Source organism: Microcebus murinus, chromosome 22 (genome assembly GCF_040939455.1).
Source record: "Microcebus murinus isolate Inina chromosome 22, M.murinus_Inina_mat1.0, whole genome shotgun sequence".
In the NCBI taxonomy this organism is placed as follows: domain Eukaryota; kingdom Metazoa; phylum Chordata; class Mammalia; order Primates; family Cheirogaleidae; genus Microcebus; species Microcebus murinus.
Genome location: NC_134125.1, coordinates 26,569,291 through 26,584,839, shown reverse-complemented (window position 1 = coordinate 26,584,839; position 15,549 = coordinate 26,569,291). Strand labels below are relative to the sequence as shown.

Sequence of the window (15,549 nt, the reverse complement as noted above, 5' to 3'; positions counted from 1 at the left end):
CAGGCTGGGGCTGGCCCCCAGCAAGAGCGCCCCAGGCCCTGGCTGTGCCCAGCTGTGCCAGGTCACCAGGCACCAACCTTCGAGACCTCCTCCAGGCTCATAGCTGAGAGCAGCAGAGGACACCCTGTGCACACTGAGGCAGGGAGGTCCTGGGAGGTCCTCTGCAGGGGGCAGTGGGCGCCCCAGCACCCCCATAGCATCTCCCAGTGCAGCGTGGCTCAGAGGGACCTCTTCAGAAAATGCCAGAGGGGCCATCTTCCCTGATGGACCCCACCTAGTTCCAACCTTCCTGCATGTACGTTTTTGAGTCATGTTGTTTTGCATTTGTTCTTGTGTTGTTTCTGGGGCTTCCTGAAATCACCACTGAATGATAGGCTTGTAGTGGGGGGCTGTGGAGGGTGCCACTGAGCACACAGCAGGTGCTCACTGAAGGCACCCACCCGCTCCACAATGCTGCACATGTAGGATGATATGGCAACTAATGGCTGGGCGTGAGAAGTAGAACGCTACACCCAAACGGCTCAAGCCAGCGGCCAGCAATTAGAACTTGGGGCATCTCTCCTGCCTGGCAGACCTGGCTCTCTGCTTTCCAGCTGCTTCCTTTAATAGGACCATTCAGGCACTTGTCTGTGCACTAAAGTGACCACGACACACCACTAATTGCCACCTGTGTCTCTCTCTGCCTGACCCTTCATTCTTGCCTTGCATGACCTGGATGCAGAAGACTGCCCTCTTGACTCCCACCATCCTCCCGCCCAGGATCTGTAAGTAAAAATCTTTGAACTCATTTCTTATTGTAGCGTATTGAATTTGTGCCTTCTGTTGGAAGAACCAGGGGCTGCCCCAGGCCGAGTTTCCCCGAGAATGCCAGGGAAACACCAGGTTGGGCTCCCGGCATAGCTGGATTCGGTCCGACAAGAGCCACAGGGCATATGCCAATATGAACAAGTGTCCCGTGGGAGGGACCCTGGTCACAGGTCGGACAACTAGGCATCAAACTACCCGCCAGGCACAAGAAGTATCCCGTTAAAGCCACACTGTGAACACCACGTCCTGCTCCCTTCATTTCCCACAAGGGCAGGGTTGCCAGCCACTCTGGTGTGAGGGGCTCTTATAATCGCGTGTCACTGCTATGGGACTCCTACCTGACCTTACTGCTGGACACGCTATGCAAGATACTGACCCCTACCCTGGCTGTGGGGATTGTTACTTCCACATCACGGAGGAGAATCTGAGGCTGAGAGGATGGAGTGACCTGGCCAAGGACAGTTGGGACCACACAGCCAGGCACTAGCTCGCAGTCCAGGGAGGAGGCCTGAGCGACAGCTGGCAGCCTCACACTGAGGTGAGGACAGAGCACCCCAGGCCTACTGGTTGCCTCATGCCAGCCCCCTAGCTCCTCTGAAGCCCCAGTTCTGCACAAACCACAGACCACAGACAGTCAGAGCTGGAGGGGCCTTGTCAGACCGTCATGTTGCAGAGACCAGGACGCCCAGCAGAGCGCGGAGGTTGGGGATCCAGGCTGGAACTGCACTCTTCCCTCAGAAAGGCTCTGCAGACTCCATTTCTAGACCCACCACGTTGACAATGACCGGCCAAGGCCTCCTTGTCTGTGTGCCAAGCACCCAGCCAGCAGCCTACACGGCGAAATCAGAGGCAGGAGGGTTCTTGCTGTATCAAGTTTCACCACGTGCCTAGGCCACAAAGATGCCTAGCAAGGGCTGCCCTGTTCAAAGTTCACACTCCTGCCACCTGAATTTGCCAAGCACAAGGCAAAATTAGGCTGCACCCAAGCCTCACCTCTCACCCTCTGCACTCTGACGCCCTACACCTGAGTTCGTGTTAAGCCTCCAGAGCCTGACACTTAGCAAGACCAAGGTCGTGCACGTTCCCAGAAAGGAGTTATGTCTGACATTCCTGGTGGGGATAAGGGAGGTGCCCTCCCTGCAGGACAGAGCTGCTCAAGTGGCACTGACCTAGGCTGGGTGGCAAGACACTCAACACAGACGCTGCAGGGGCTACGTACCACAGCATGTCGTTCAGGTCCTTGGACATCATCCATGCCAGGTCAAACATCACCATGGCCGACTGCAAGAAGCAGAGAAAAGCCTGAAGCCAAGGGCAGCTTTGATCATGGAGGGGCACACACCAGAGCCAGGCCATGCAGCGGGGCCAGTCCTGAGCCTACAGGGCCCTGGCTGAGCCCCTGTAAATGGAGGGTCTGCCAGGCCAGGGCACTTAGGGGGATTCCAGCCCAAAGTGAGGAACCAGTACACACTAAACCGAAGGGAGGGAGACTGAGAGTAACTCAGTGGCCCTGCACGCGCTCCTCTGCAAGCTCCTCATCATTGCCTGCACACTTGATCCTGCAGCAATGGAAAAAGAAGAGTGAGCCACACAGGGGGGGACAGCCCAGATGCAGCACTGGGCTGTAGTGTCTACACATCTCCCTGGGTCCCTCAGTGATGCCTAAAGCAGGTGCCAAAGCCCAGAGGTCGGGGGACCCATCACTGCCTGGCCCTGCATCCCTGCACCCCTCCAGGTTGGCTGGCAGCCTCACATACACTCCCAGGAAGGCCAGTGAGCCAGGGCTCTGCTTCCAGTTCTCTGGACATTAAAGTGGGAGGGGCCTCAGGACTCCCAGTGAGGAAGGTCTTTCCAAAAGGGCTGTCCATGGACAGAAGGAAGCATTTAGCAGGGGTTCTGGTTAGGGAGAACTCAAGGGGGATCCATGTCTCCCTATGACAATAAAGGGACACTGGAAATATGGTACTTAATGTACAACGTCCTGGGGTCAAATTCTAAGACTAAATACAGAATGTTTTATTGGAAACTTATTTTCCAGGCTTCCTTAAGGCCCTGTACTCTGCTCAACATTAACAGAGTCAACAGAGTAGGTTTTCTTTTCTTTTTTTTTTTTGAGACAGAATCTTGCTTTGTTGCCCAGGCTAGAGTGAGTGCCATGGCGTCAGCCTAGCTCACAGCAACCTCAAACTCCTGGGCTCAAGCAATCCTGCTACCTCAGCCAGCCCCCCGAGTAGCTGGGACTACAGGCATGCACCACCATGCCCGGCTAATTTTTTCTATATATATTAGTTGGCCAATTAATTTCTTTCTATTTATAGTAGAGATGGGGTCTCACTCTTGCTCAGGTTGGTTTCGAACTCCTGAGCTCGAACGATCCGCCCACCTTGGCCTCCCAGAGTGCTAGGATTACAGGCGTAAGCCACCGCGCCCAGCCCAACAGAGTAGATTTTCTACACTAAATTCTATTCTGCAAAACACATATACTGATGTGTTGTTATAAGCCAATAGAGTTTTTTTTTTTTTTTTGAGAAAAAATGTCACTCTGTTGCCTAGGCTAGAGTGCCGTGGCGTCGGCCTAGCTCACAGCAACCTACCTCAAACTCCTGGGCTCAAGGGATCCTCATGCCTCAGCCTCCTGAGTAGCTGTGACTACAGGTGCAAGCCACCATGCCTGGCTAATTTTTTGTTTCTATTTTTTTAGTTGCCCAGCTAATTTCTTTCTATTTTTTCAGTAGAGACAGGGTCTCGCTCTTGCTCAGGCTGGTCTTGGACTCCTGAGCTCAAAGCAATCCACCTATCTTGGCCTCCCAGAGTGCTAGGATTACAGGTGTGAGCCACTGCACCCAGCCACCAATAGAGTTTTATCTTCTTGCACAGAGATTAATACAGACTCACTCTGTATTTCTGATGATGAACAAAAATAATAGCTGATGTTCTGTTGAGTGTAAGGGACAGTCTTAACAATTGCCTCTGAAGTAAGGATTATTCTCTTCACTTTACAGAGGAAGAGGAGTTTAAGGCCCAGAGAGGCTGCAACACCTGCCCAGGGTCACATGGTGGGCAGCTGTGGAGCTCAGATTCAAACTAGGCTTCTGTGGCTCTAAAACCTATGCCCCTTCCTTAGGTTTTAGGATGCTGACCCCTGGAGTCAGAACTTTTTGGGGAGTTACACCTATTCTCACTTACTGATGTCCCATGATATTCATACTGCTCGTAGTCAAAGAGGATGTCTCTTCTGCAATGACATAAAACACAGGCCTTCAACAGGAAGCAGCAGTACAGGAAGCCGAGACATTTGGAAAAATGCTAAAACTTGACAGTATTCGAAGAAATGCAAATTAAATCATGGTACTATTTGTTTTTACTTATTGACTCTTTAGCAGGAGGTATATGTACAATGCTGGGAAACCAACAGAAACCACATGTGGTAAGGTATGACATAAGTGGTGTAGTTCCAGAGCCCCATTTCTGAGAAATTATCCCAAAATCACAATTCAAAGAAACAAGAGAGACAAAAATTGCTGTGTGCACGGTTATTCACTGCAGCCTTATTTGTAATGACAAAAATACTAGAAATAACCGACGTTTCAAGAAGAAGGAAAATTGCCAATTAAGTACTGTGCAGTTTAGAAAGGCTGGTCAGAATTATCTAAACCAGTTATATAAAGTAGAGCAATGCAAAGTCACAAGCATATTGGATTATGTAAAATATGCACAAGTCTGGATAACCCAGGAAGGCAAATCCAAATGCAGAATCTCTTTGAATTAGGCAGTGAGATTATGGATCATTTTCACTTTTCTTTCCTTAGGCTTCCCGAAATGGTTTTACATTGTCCTCCTATGAGGGCGTGGCCTTCCCTGTCAAGGCCAGCCAGTGGGAGTGCACATCCCAATGGAGTGGGGTGGCGGCACATTGGCTGGATGGCCCCATGAGACTTTCCATGATGGATCCAGCAAGGAATTCCCCTGAGACCCACCTTGAGGGCACTGCTGCACGTACACCTCAAGCTAGAATAACATCCCCGATATTTTCACTTTAAAGCACTTCGATTTTGTTTTTGCATTTGCAATAGGAAGATGAATTATGGATGACTCAGTTTCCTTTTCATACTTTTGTTCTATGAAGTATTTTACATAATTGGCATCTATTTCATTTATAAAGAAATTGAAAATAAAAATACCTACATCTGAAAAACCCAGTAAAAATAAAGAGCCAGGGCCATGGTCCCTAACAGATGGCATGTACGTGGGAGGCCACAGGGGCTGGCTGTTCTGTCACTCGTGGGACCAGGGGGCAACCCAGAGCTCTTCCCCAAAGCAGTGGTCACATGGTCACTCCTGGAGCTACCAGCCCAGAGGTTCTAAACTAATAAATAATAAATGAATTAAAAGATATTAAAAAAATAGGCGTCAGTTGCAGCACAGACCCCAGTGCCAGGGGGCTCCTGGTGCCAGGAGCTGCTCGACCTGCAAACTCACCTCCGGGCCTCCCATTCTCTCCGCTGCCGCCGCCTCCTGGTTTGCTCCACTATCTCCTGGCATGGGGACAAAGAGAACAGAAGGGGGAGCAAACATGACACTTCCTGTGAAGGTTCCAATCTGGCAGAAACCAGTGGGGCTCAGACCCGAGGGAGAACGTAGCCATCCCCATGTCCCAAGCACGCCTGTTCCCGGGGAAGGGAGGAGCTCAGGCAGGAGTGCTGGAACTCCTGCTCCCGCAGCGCCGCAGACACCATGGACAGAAGGGGCTGGGGCTTCCCGAGGGCCTGCCGGGCTACCCGCCATATCTGTCCACTCCATGCGGCCACTGCCGACAGCACCATGGGATCTGGGGTAAACCCACGCTTCCCTCACACCAGCTTCCCCATCAGGATTCACGAGAGCTGATATTTCTTGCATTCTACCGTGTGCTAGCAACTACTCCAACTCTGGACGTACCATCTCATTTCATCCTCGCGACAAAGGCATGGGATAGGGTGGTGGTTCTAAAAATCCATGGCCCTGAGACTTCTGCTTCTGAGAAGTAGAGTAGATGTATTTTTCCCTGCACGTCCACTAAATATACCTACAAACCCTGGATATTATAGAAAAATCAAACTAAGCATGACTCTGAAAAGGAGAGGTGAAGGTGGACCAGTTAGGGATTCTGGGACCTGAGGAATGACATGGCAGTGTATTCCCCCAGGTTTTCTTTTTGGCTCATCTATCCCAGGTTTCGGGCTTCTTCAGCAACAAAAAAAATCCCATTTAGCCAAAGGACCAGCCTAGACAGAAAACTATTAGGCAATAACTACTCCATCCAACACCACTGAAAACACACCCACCCACCCTGGCAAAGGCAGAGTGGGAGCCTAGACTACCCCGTTTGCAAAGCTGTAACAGGCACCCCAACCCTCTGCCCGATGGTGTCAGAGAAGCTAAGGAAGGGGCCAAGACTTACACTCCCACTCGTGGGTGATAAGCACATACTCCAACCCTGCCCCAATGGTGGGGTAGCCTGGACTTCCACCTCCCCCAGTAATGAGGCACATCTCCCCCTCCCTGCTGAGGGGGTTAGAGGGCAAGGCAGGGAGCCTCGACCTTCACTGCCCAGTGGTAACAAGGTGTCACTCCCTCAGTTAATGGAGGCCATGTGGGGAACCTCAACTTCTACCTTCATACAGTGCCACCACCTGCTCCTTGGCAGAGCAGTGTCAGGAGCAAGGCAGCTAAAACAGAAGATTTAAATAAGACCCAGAGTCTTATAACAGGATACAAAAATGTCCGGGTTTTATTCAAAAAGTACTTATGCAAAGAATAAGGACGATCTCAAACTAAATGAAGAAAGACAGCCCATAGATGCCAACACCAAGATGACAGATCATTAGAAGGACCTGACCAAGATTTTAAAGCCACCACCATAAAAACGCTTTGGCAAGCGATTACAAACACAACTCAAACAAATGGCAAATGGGAAGTCTCAGCAAAGAAACAGGGGATGTAAAGAAGGGTCAAATGGAAAGTTTAGAAGTGAAACTGAGGCCAAGAGTGGTGGCTCACACCTGTAATCCTAGCACTCTGGGAGGTTGAGGCGGGTGGATTGCTCAAGGTCAGGAGTTTGAAACCAGCCTGAGCAAGAGCAAGACCCTGTCTCTACTAAAAAAATAGAAAGAAATTAGCTGAGCAACTAAAAAAATAGAAACAAAAACTTAGCCGGGCATGGTGGCACATCTGTAGTCCCAGCTATTCAGGAGGCTGAGGCAGGAGGACTGCTTGAGCTCAGGAGTCTGAGGTTGCTGTGAGCTAGGCTGATGCCACAGCACTCTAGCCCAGGCAACAGAGTGAGACTGTCTCAAAAAAAGAAAAAAAAAAAACGAAGTGAAATTGAAAGTTGAAAAATATAACTGAAATGTTAACTCAGTGAACAGGTTCAGGAACAGAACAGAAAGGATAGAGGAAAGAATCAGTGAACTGGAAGATAGAAAGATTGAAACTACACGGTCTGAACAACAGAGAGAAAACAGACAAAAAAACAAAAAACAAAAAACAGATCCTAAGGGACCAGTGGGATGACAACAAAATATCTAACATTCATGTCATCCTGGAAGAACATTCACTTCACCCTGGAAGAAGAGAAAGAGGGTAGACTCTGAAAACATATTTGAAGAAATAAAGGCTATAAAATTTGGCACAATGGCCTGGCACCGTGGCTCATGCCTTAATCCCTGTACTTTGGGAGGCCAAGGCGGGAGGATTGCTTGAGCCCAGGAGTTCCAGACCAGCCTGGCAATAGTGAGACTCCATTAATACAAATTTAGCCAGGCATGTCAGCCAAGCCTGTAATCCAAGCTACTCCGGAGGCTGAGGCAGGGGAATCACTTGAACCCAGGAGCTGGAGGCTGCAGTGAGGTATGATGATACCACTGCACTCTAGCCCAGATAACAGCAAAGACACTGTCTCAAAAAAAAAAAAGAAAGTTCACATAAACCTATAGAATTAAGAAGCTGAGTAAACCCCCAAAAAGTATAAACCCAAAGAAATCCACATCAAGACACTTCATAATTAAACTTCTGAACACTAAAATAGAACAAAATAAAACAAATCTCAGGCTGAGCATGGTGCCTCATGCCAGTAAACCTAGCACTCTGGGAGGCTGAGTAGGGAGGATCAATTGAGATCAGGAGTTGGAGACCAGCCTTAGCAAGAGCAAGACCCCATCTCTACTAAAAATAGAGAGAAATTAGCCAGACAACTAAAAATAGAAAAAATTAGCTGGGCGTGGTGGTACACACCTGTAGTCCCAGCTACTTGAGAGGCTGAGGCAGGAGGATCGCTTGAGCCCAGGAGTGTGAGGTTGCTGTGAACTAGGTTGACACCACAGCACTCTAGCCCAGGTGATACTCAGTTTCAAAAACAAAACCAAAACCAAATCTCAAAATAGCCAAAGAAAAATGATACCTTTCCTACAGGGGACAAACAATTCCCCTGTAGGAATGACAGAGGATTTCTCATCAGAAACCACAGAGGCCAGAAGAAGTGGCACTATAGTTTTTGAGTGCTAAAAGAAAATAATTATTCAACCAGAATCTTACACCCAGTAAAAATAGCTTTCAAGAATGAAGGGAGGCCGGGTGTGGTGGCTCACGCCTGTAATCCTAGCTCTCTGGGAGGCCGAGGCGGGTAGATTGCTTGAGGTCAGGAATTCGAAACCAGCCTGAGCAAGAGCGAGACCCCGTCTCTATTATAAATAGAAAGAAATTAATTGGCCAACTAATATAAAATAAAAAAAAAATAAGAAAAAAAAAAAAGAATGAAGGGAAAATCAAGAAATTCTCAGAAGGAAAACTAAAGAGAATTTACCACCAGCAGATCTCCCCTAAAGGAAGTTCTCAAACTTTGGAAATAGGGAAGGAAGAAAAACTACAATAAGCAAAAATTAGGTAAATACAATAGGCTTTCCTTACCTTTCTAAGTTGTACAACTATGTTTGATTACTGAAGCAAAAATTACATCAGTGTAAATGTGGAGGAAATGCTTAAGAAAATTATGTTATAAAAGGGGCTGAGTAAGGACATAAAGGAAGGTAAGATTTCTACCTTTGACTCAAACTGGAAAAATGATGACACCAGTAGATTGATGAGTTGTGGATATATAACATAATACCTGGAACAATCACTCAAATAATCTGTACATCTCTTCTGGGGCTCTAGTCAGAAAACAAAAGTAAAAAAATAAATAAGCAAAAACAAGGATAAAAAATCTAAGCAAGGAGATATACTCACAAACACTAGAAGCAAATTGAAACAGAATTCTAAAAAACAAACAAACAAAAAAAACCCCAGAAACGAAAAACAGAGAAAACAACAGAAAATAAAATGTCAGACCTAAGGCCTAACATATCAATAATTAGAATAAATGTGAACAGGCTAAGTACATCAATTAAAAGGCAGGGATTGGCTTTAAAAAATATGATGAAAATATGACCCTTTGCTGTTTTATTTCATGAGTTATTTTTTAAAAAATAACCCAACTATGTGCCGTTTAAAAAATTCACTACAAATGTCACGATACAGGCAAGATAAAAGTAAAGAATATGAAAAGCTATATCAGGCAAACAGTAATCAAAGGAAGCAGGAGTGGTGAGATCAGTATCAGACTCCAGAGCAAAGAAAATTACCAGAGACAGAGAGGGACACTGAATAAATGAAAAGATCCATCCACCAACAGGATACAACATTCCTAAATGTGTGTGCACAAAATGAACTATAAATTATGTGAGATAAAAACTGACAGAACTGTAAACAGACAAGTCTATACTCACAGTTGGAGTTGTCCATGCCCCCTCTCAAAAATGGAAAAAATAACTTGACAGAAAAGCAGCACGCAAAGAACTCAATAGCGCCACCAACTAACAGTAGCTATTAAAATTTCTAGAACAGTCTACCCAACAGCAGAATACACATTTCTTTTAGTGATTATAAATAGTATTGTATTTTGAATTTTTGTGTCCGTGTGTTCATTGCTAGTATACAGAAAATTGATTTTTGTACGTTTGTACGGAGGTGTAAATCTAATAAAACACACAGAATTTGTGCACAATGCTGGTGGAAGGAAAAAGATGAATGAACTACTCATATACACAACAACTTGGATGATCTCCAGAGAATTATGCTGAGTGAAAAAGCCAACCCCAAAAGGTTTTACACTGTATGACTCCATTTCTATTTATGTAACATTGCTGAAACGGGGAAAACCTCTAGTGCTTGCCAGGGGCTAAGGAGGGGTAGGGACAAAAAGGAGGTGGGTGTGGCTAAAAAGGGCCCTGGGAGGGATCCTTACAGCGATGCGAATGTTCCACATGCATGTCAATATCCTGATTGTGACACTACACTACACTATCTTACCTTTAGGGAAAACCCGGCAAAGTATATAGGTGATCTCTCTCTCTCACCAGTCCCCAACCTTTTTGGTGCCAGGGACCAGTTTCAGGGAAGACAATTTTTCCATGGACCAGAGGCCAGGATGGTTTGGGGATGATTCAAGCACATTACATTTATGATGCAGCCAAACCTCTCTGCTAATGACAATCTGTATTTGCAGCCGCTCCCCAACAGAGCACGCAACCTGGATCCCTTGGCACGTGTGGTTTACGGCAGGGTTTCTTGCTCCTATGAGAATCTAATGCCCCCACTGATGCTGATCTGACACAGGTGGAGCTCCTGCGGTGATGCAAGTGACTGGGAGTGGCTGTAAATACAGAAGACGTTTTGCTTGCTTGCCTGCCGCTCACCTCCTGCTGTGCAGCTGGTTCCTAACAGACCACGGACCTACAGAAGGTATAGGTCCCCGGCCCAGGGGTTGGGGATCCAAGTTCTATATTACTTCTTACAACTGCATGTGAATCTACAATGATCTCAAAAGAAAAAGCTTAATTAGAAAAAAGCCACAGTACTACCACTTGAGTATGGAGACGGAAAAAAAAAAAGAAAAAAATAAAGAAAATTAAAAATTAAAAACAAACAAAAAAGCCACGGTCCTGATGAGGGACCTTTTTGGGGGTAATGGAACCAGTCTCCAACGTGATGTAGTCACGTGACTTTACACGTTTGTTAAATCTCAGCAAATTACACACCTGGTGACTTGTGTAGAAATCATGCCTCAGTAAAGTTGATTTAACAAAACCTCCACAGCCCAAGATTTCTTCGACCCTTCCTGGTAGGGTCCTGTCCCCTCCCCTGGGGCTATAGGATGATGAGGGACTCCAAAGTCAGTCAGGAGAGCCAGGCAGTGGCTGCCCTGTTGACCGGAAGATTACTGCTGGGAGGCTGAGCTGCTTTGCTATGAGGAAGCCATGTGCAATGAGGAGACCCCTGCAGGTGCCTGGCTCAGCAGTCCTGGCTTGGAGCCACCCCAGCAGACCAGCAGACCAGGTGACTGACACAAGAGCCAATGATTTCTATGCCCCCAGCTTTTAAGTCCTCAGTGGAGACTCCAGACATCACAGAGCAGAAAGACGCTAATGCCACCCCTGCTAGGCTCTGCCCAAATTCTTATTGACAGAATCCACGAGCACAAGAAAGTGGTTGATTTAAGCTGCTAAGTTCTGGAGTAATTTGTTAAACACCAGTAGGAACCAAAACTGTTAAGTCCAATTATTATTTTCATTTTACAGACACACAAAGAAGGTAAGTCACTTGCCTGAGGTCCTACAGCTCTAATGGCAGACCTAAAATGTGAACCTGGCAACCTGAGCCAGCATATAATAACACCATTAGATTATGTGTAATTACGCTTATTTTATAGAGAAATCCTCCTTTGCTGGGTCCAGCTTTAAAGTTTCACTTTTTTGAGAAGAGGGAAAAGGTCTCGCTCTGTTGCCTGGGCTAGAGTGCAGTGGTGTCATCACAGCTCACTGCAACCTCCAACTCCTGGTCCTCCAGAGATCCTCCTGCCTCAGCCTCCTGGGTAGCTGGGACTATAGGCACATGCCATCACGCCCAGCTAATTTTTCAATTTTTTGTAGAGACAGGGTCTCACTATGTTGCTCAGGCTGGTCTCCTGGCCTCAAGTGATCTTCCCACCTCGGCTTCCCAAAGCACTTGGATTATAGTGAGCCACCATACCTAGCCCTAAAGTTCCACCTTTAAAAGATAAACAAAAGCTATTCTTGATCCCATGTCTCCTCTGCTCTCTTTATAGCAAAAGTCTTTGAAGAGATTGTTTATAACCTGCTGTCTCCAAACCTCTTTGAATGTGCACTTTATTAATAAAAATATTTCTGAGAATATACCTCTAAAATGCATATACCTATAAGTCATGCAGATTTTAATTATATAAAAAGTATTCTGGCTGGGTGCAGTGGCTCACACCTGTAATCCTAGTACTTTGGGAGGCCGAGAAGGGAGGATTGCTTGAGGCCAGGAGTTTGAGATCATCCTGAGTGAGAGTGAGATCCCACCTCTACAAAAAAATAGAAAAATTAGCCAGGCGTAGTGGCCTGCACCTATAGTCCCAGCTACTGGGGAGGCTCAGGCAGGAGGATGGCTTGAGCCTAGGAGTTTGAGGCTGCAGTGAGCTATGATGGTGCCACTGCACTCTAGCTGGGCAATAGAGCAAGACCCTGTCTCAAAACAAACAAACAAACCAAAAAAAACCCACAAAACTCAAAGCAAAGCAAAGAAAGTATTCTAAAAACACCTTAATCTTATTAAAATCAAGCCTCTAGACCTAACATACAGATCATAGAAAATGCAGGGATGGAGAAGTAAGTTAAATTACTCCATAAAGAAGCAAATAATAAATATTGGAAAACAGGGCTATCTCCCAGTATCAAAAAAAAAAGGTGGAGGGTGGAGTACAGTTCTAGGTTAAAAGACCGTAAAGAGAAACAGCCGGCTGGGCGCGGTGGCTCATGTCTATAATCCTAGCACTCTGGGAGGCTGAGGCGGGTGGATTGCTCAAGGTCAGGAGTTTGAAACCAGCCTGAGCAAGAGTGAGACCCCATCTCTACTATAAATAGAAAGAAATTAATTGGCCAACTAATATATAGAGAAAAAATTAGCTGGACATGGTGGCGCATGTCAATAGTCGCAGCTACTCGGAGGCTGGGGCAGTAGGATCCCTTGAGCCCAGGAGTTTGAGGTTGCTGTGAGCTAGGCTGACGCCATGGCACTCACTCTAGCCTGGGCAATAAAGCGAGACTCTGTCTCAAAAAAAAGAGAAAGAGCCAAACATGTCATCCTTGATTGGAGGATAGTTCACAAATAAAAACAGCTGCAAAACATATTTTGAGGATTAACAAAACTTGAATATGGGCTGAATATTACATGAAATTAAGACATTATTCATTTTTTATGTATCATAATTGTATTGTGTTTATGGGGGAAAATGTCCTTATTCTTAGGAGGTGCATATGGAAGAATTTATAGGAGAATATCATGGTATCTGCAATTTATTCTCAAATAATCCCACAAAAAAAAAAAAAGAAAAAGAAAAAAGAGAAGGCAAACGTGGCAATTGGGAACAACTGTTGACTCTAGAGCAGGAGTCCTCAAACTTTTTTAACAGGGGGCTAATTCACTGTCCCTCAGACCACTGGAGGGTCAGACTATAGTTTAAAAATACTATGAACAAATTCCTGTGCACACTGCACATATCTTATTTTGAAGTAAAAAAACAAACAGGCAAAAACACCCGCATGTGGCCCGCAGGCTGTAGTTTGAGGATGCCTGGCTTAGATGGAGGGTAAATGGATGCTCACTATACTATCCTCTCAACCACAGTATACATTTGAAAATATTTCAAAATAGAAAAGTTGGTGGGAAATTACACATACATCATGAATATTACATAAAGCATTTGCAAACACAGATTCTAAACAGATGTGTTAAGAATGTAAACAGGAGCTCTAATATATTCTTGTTTCTCACCAAGACGACTGACAGTCTCTTTGTGGCCAAACCCACTGGTCAGTTCTCATCTGCCTGTTTCTCTGGCACTGCTGGCCACACCCACCTGGACACCTTCCTTCCATCTGGGAGCCATTATGCCTGTGCAAGCTCTGCCTGGGAATCCTCCTGGATCCTCACTCAGGTCTCTGGTCAGGTGTCCATAAACACCCCTTCAGAAACCACACCCTGTTCTGTCTGCCCTCACCCTGCTTTCCACCTGAAACCACCCTCTGACTGTGCTCATTTACATGTTCAGTGTCTGTCTTCCCTGCTGGAAAGCTTTGACTTTGCTTTCTTCCTTGTACACCAGGGCCTGACTGCTACCTGCACATAGTAGGTACTAAAAAAATGTTAGCTTAGGAGAGTGGAGAATCCCAAGACTTATCAAAAAAGGAGCATTCAGAGAACAAAAAAGGAGCTTTCGGAAATCGAAGATTAGAAGATAAAGACCGAAACAGGATCCGAATTTTTCAGCCTCCTCTTCAGACTGGTTTGATGACTCAGCTCGGAAGGGGAAACGGTTCTGGAAGACAAATCTGTGCCTAGGCATGGTCACCTGGGTTTTTCGAGAGGTAGCTAGCGCCAGTGCTGGGAAATCATTATTTTAAGTGTCATTTCACCATTATTTCACCATCTTCAGAGACACCAGGCATTTCAGCAGCATTTTTAGAGGAGTGGTTTCATGAGCTCACGCCTTGGCTGAAGGACACCACTCCTTCCCCAGATGGTGAGAATGTCCTAGCTGTCCAAAACATGGCTCCAAAAGCCTCAGCTAACGCATATTACTGGGAAATGTCAAGCTGAGGTTGAAGGGAAGACCATAAAACATTCCAGAAGCAAATTCCAGGTCACACACCAAGGATCAGGAGCCAGAGGGCATGAGCTCCTTCAATAGCAACGCTGAACGCTGAATAAAACACAGACCTTGTGCAGGAGGAACTGCCACCTCCCACCTGTAATTCTACATCTAGCAGACCCGCATGCAGCCTTGGGTCGGCTGCGTCTGTTGACTGAGCCCCAGATGGCTAAGCAGTTCAGATCCAAGGCCCACATGGTGCAAACCACTGACATCTTCATGTGTAGATGCTACCCCTGGGAGTGACTGTCTGGGACTGGACCTAGCCAAGGGCCACAGAACCACATTATTCCTCTGTGGTGACTGTACAGTGAGCAATGCTGGAGGGGGGCCAAGAAGGAAGGGGAGGTTTTCCCTATTTATTGTTTCTCTATATCACTTTTTTGCTATCTCGTCACAGAGATAGCAAAGCTTCATTCATCTGAAAGGATCCTACTGGAAACATAAAGGCAGTGCCCCAGAGACGTCCAGTTACCTGCCTGAAGCTACACAGCCAGGCGACAGCAGGGCCCAGGGTCAGCCCCCATGCCTGCTAACTGCTCCACTTCCCACTGCCCCACCACCCCAGTTATGCCTGGGCCCAGCAGGTTCTAGAGAGAACCTCTGACCTCTGGGAGTACCAGTTCCTCCAGGATGCTGTGAGAGGCCCAAACATACCTCTTCTAACCGTGTGCGCTTCTCAGAAGGCTCTGACCCAGAAGGCTCTGATCCATCGCTGTCATTTCCCAAATGCTCTTCATCTTCCTCGTCATCCCTAAAGATGTCATCATAGGCAGGAACTTCAAGGTCATCATCTTGTTTAATGAGTAATTTGATCTAAGTTTAAAACAAAAAGCAATCAGATCTCCCCTCTTGCCATCACAACAGGGTTTTTCTCTTGTGGAATCTTATTGTTTCCTAATTAGCTGACTCATAGTTTCCGGTATATACCAATAGCTACCTATTTAAGAAGACTT

General features: G+C 46.4%; 2 protein-coding genes across 4 annotated transcripts in view; one reads left to right on the top strand and one right to left on the bottom strand.

The window, feature by feature from the left end:
- The window catches only part of C22H22orf39 (chromosome 22 C22orf39 homolog), a 123,856-nt gene that overhangs the window by 75,754 nt on the left and 32,553 nt on the right, over positions 1-15,549 (top strand). The gene's annotated exons all lie outside the window — the stretch shown is intronic.
- The window catches only part of CDC45 (cell division cycle 45), a 30,918-nt gene that overhangs the window by 12,354 nt on the left and 3,015 nt on the right, over positions 1-15,549 (bottom strand). For both annotated transcript variants that reach the window (XM_075996784.1, XM_012776598.2), the window contains exons 5-8: positions 15,251-15,409; positions 5,287-5,342; positions 3,994-4,042; positions 2,027-2,088 (exon numbers count right to left, since the gene is read on the bottom strand). In XM_075996784.1, the coding sequence (XP_075852899.1) occupies positions 2,027-2,088; positions 3,994-4,042; positions 5,287-5,342; positions 15,251-15,409 (326 nt within the window). The remainder of the gene's footprint in view (positions 1-2,026; positions 2,089-3,993; positions 4,043-5,286; positions 5,343-15,250; positions 15,410-15,549) is intronic.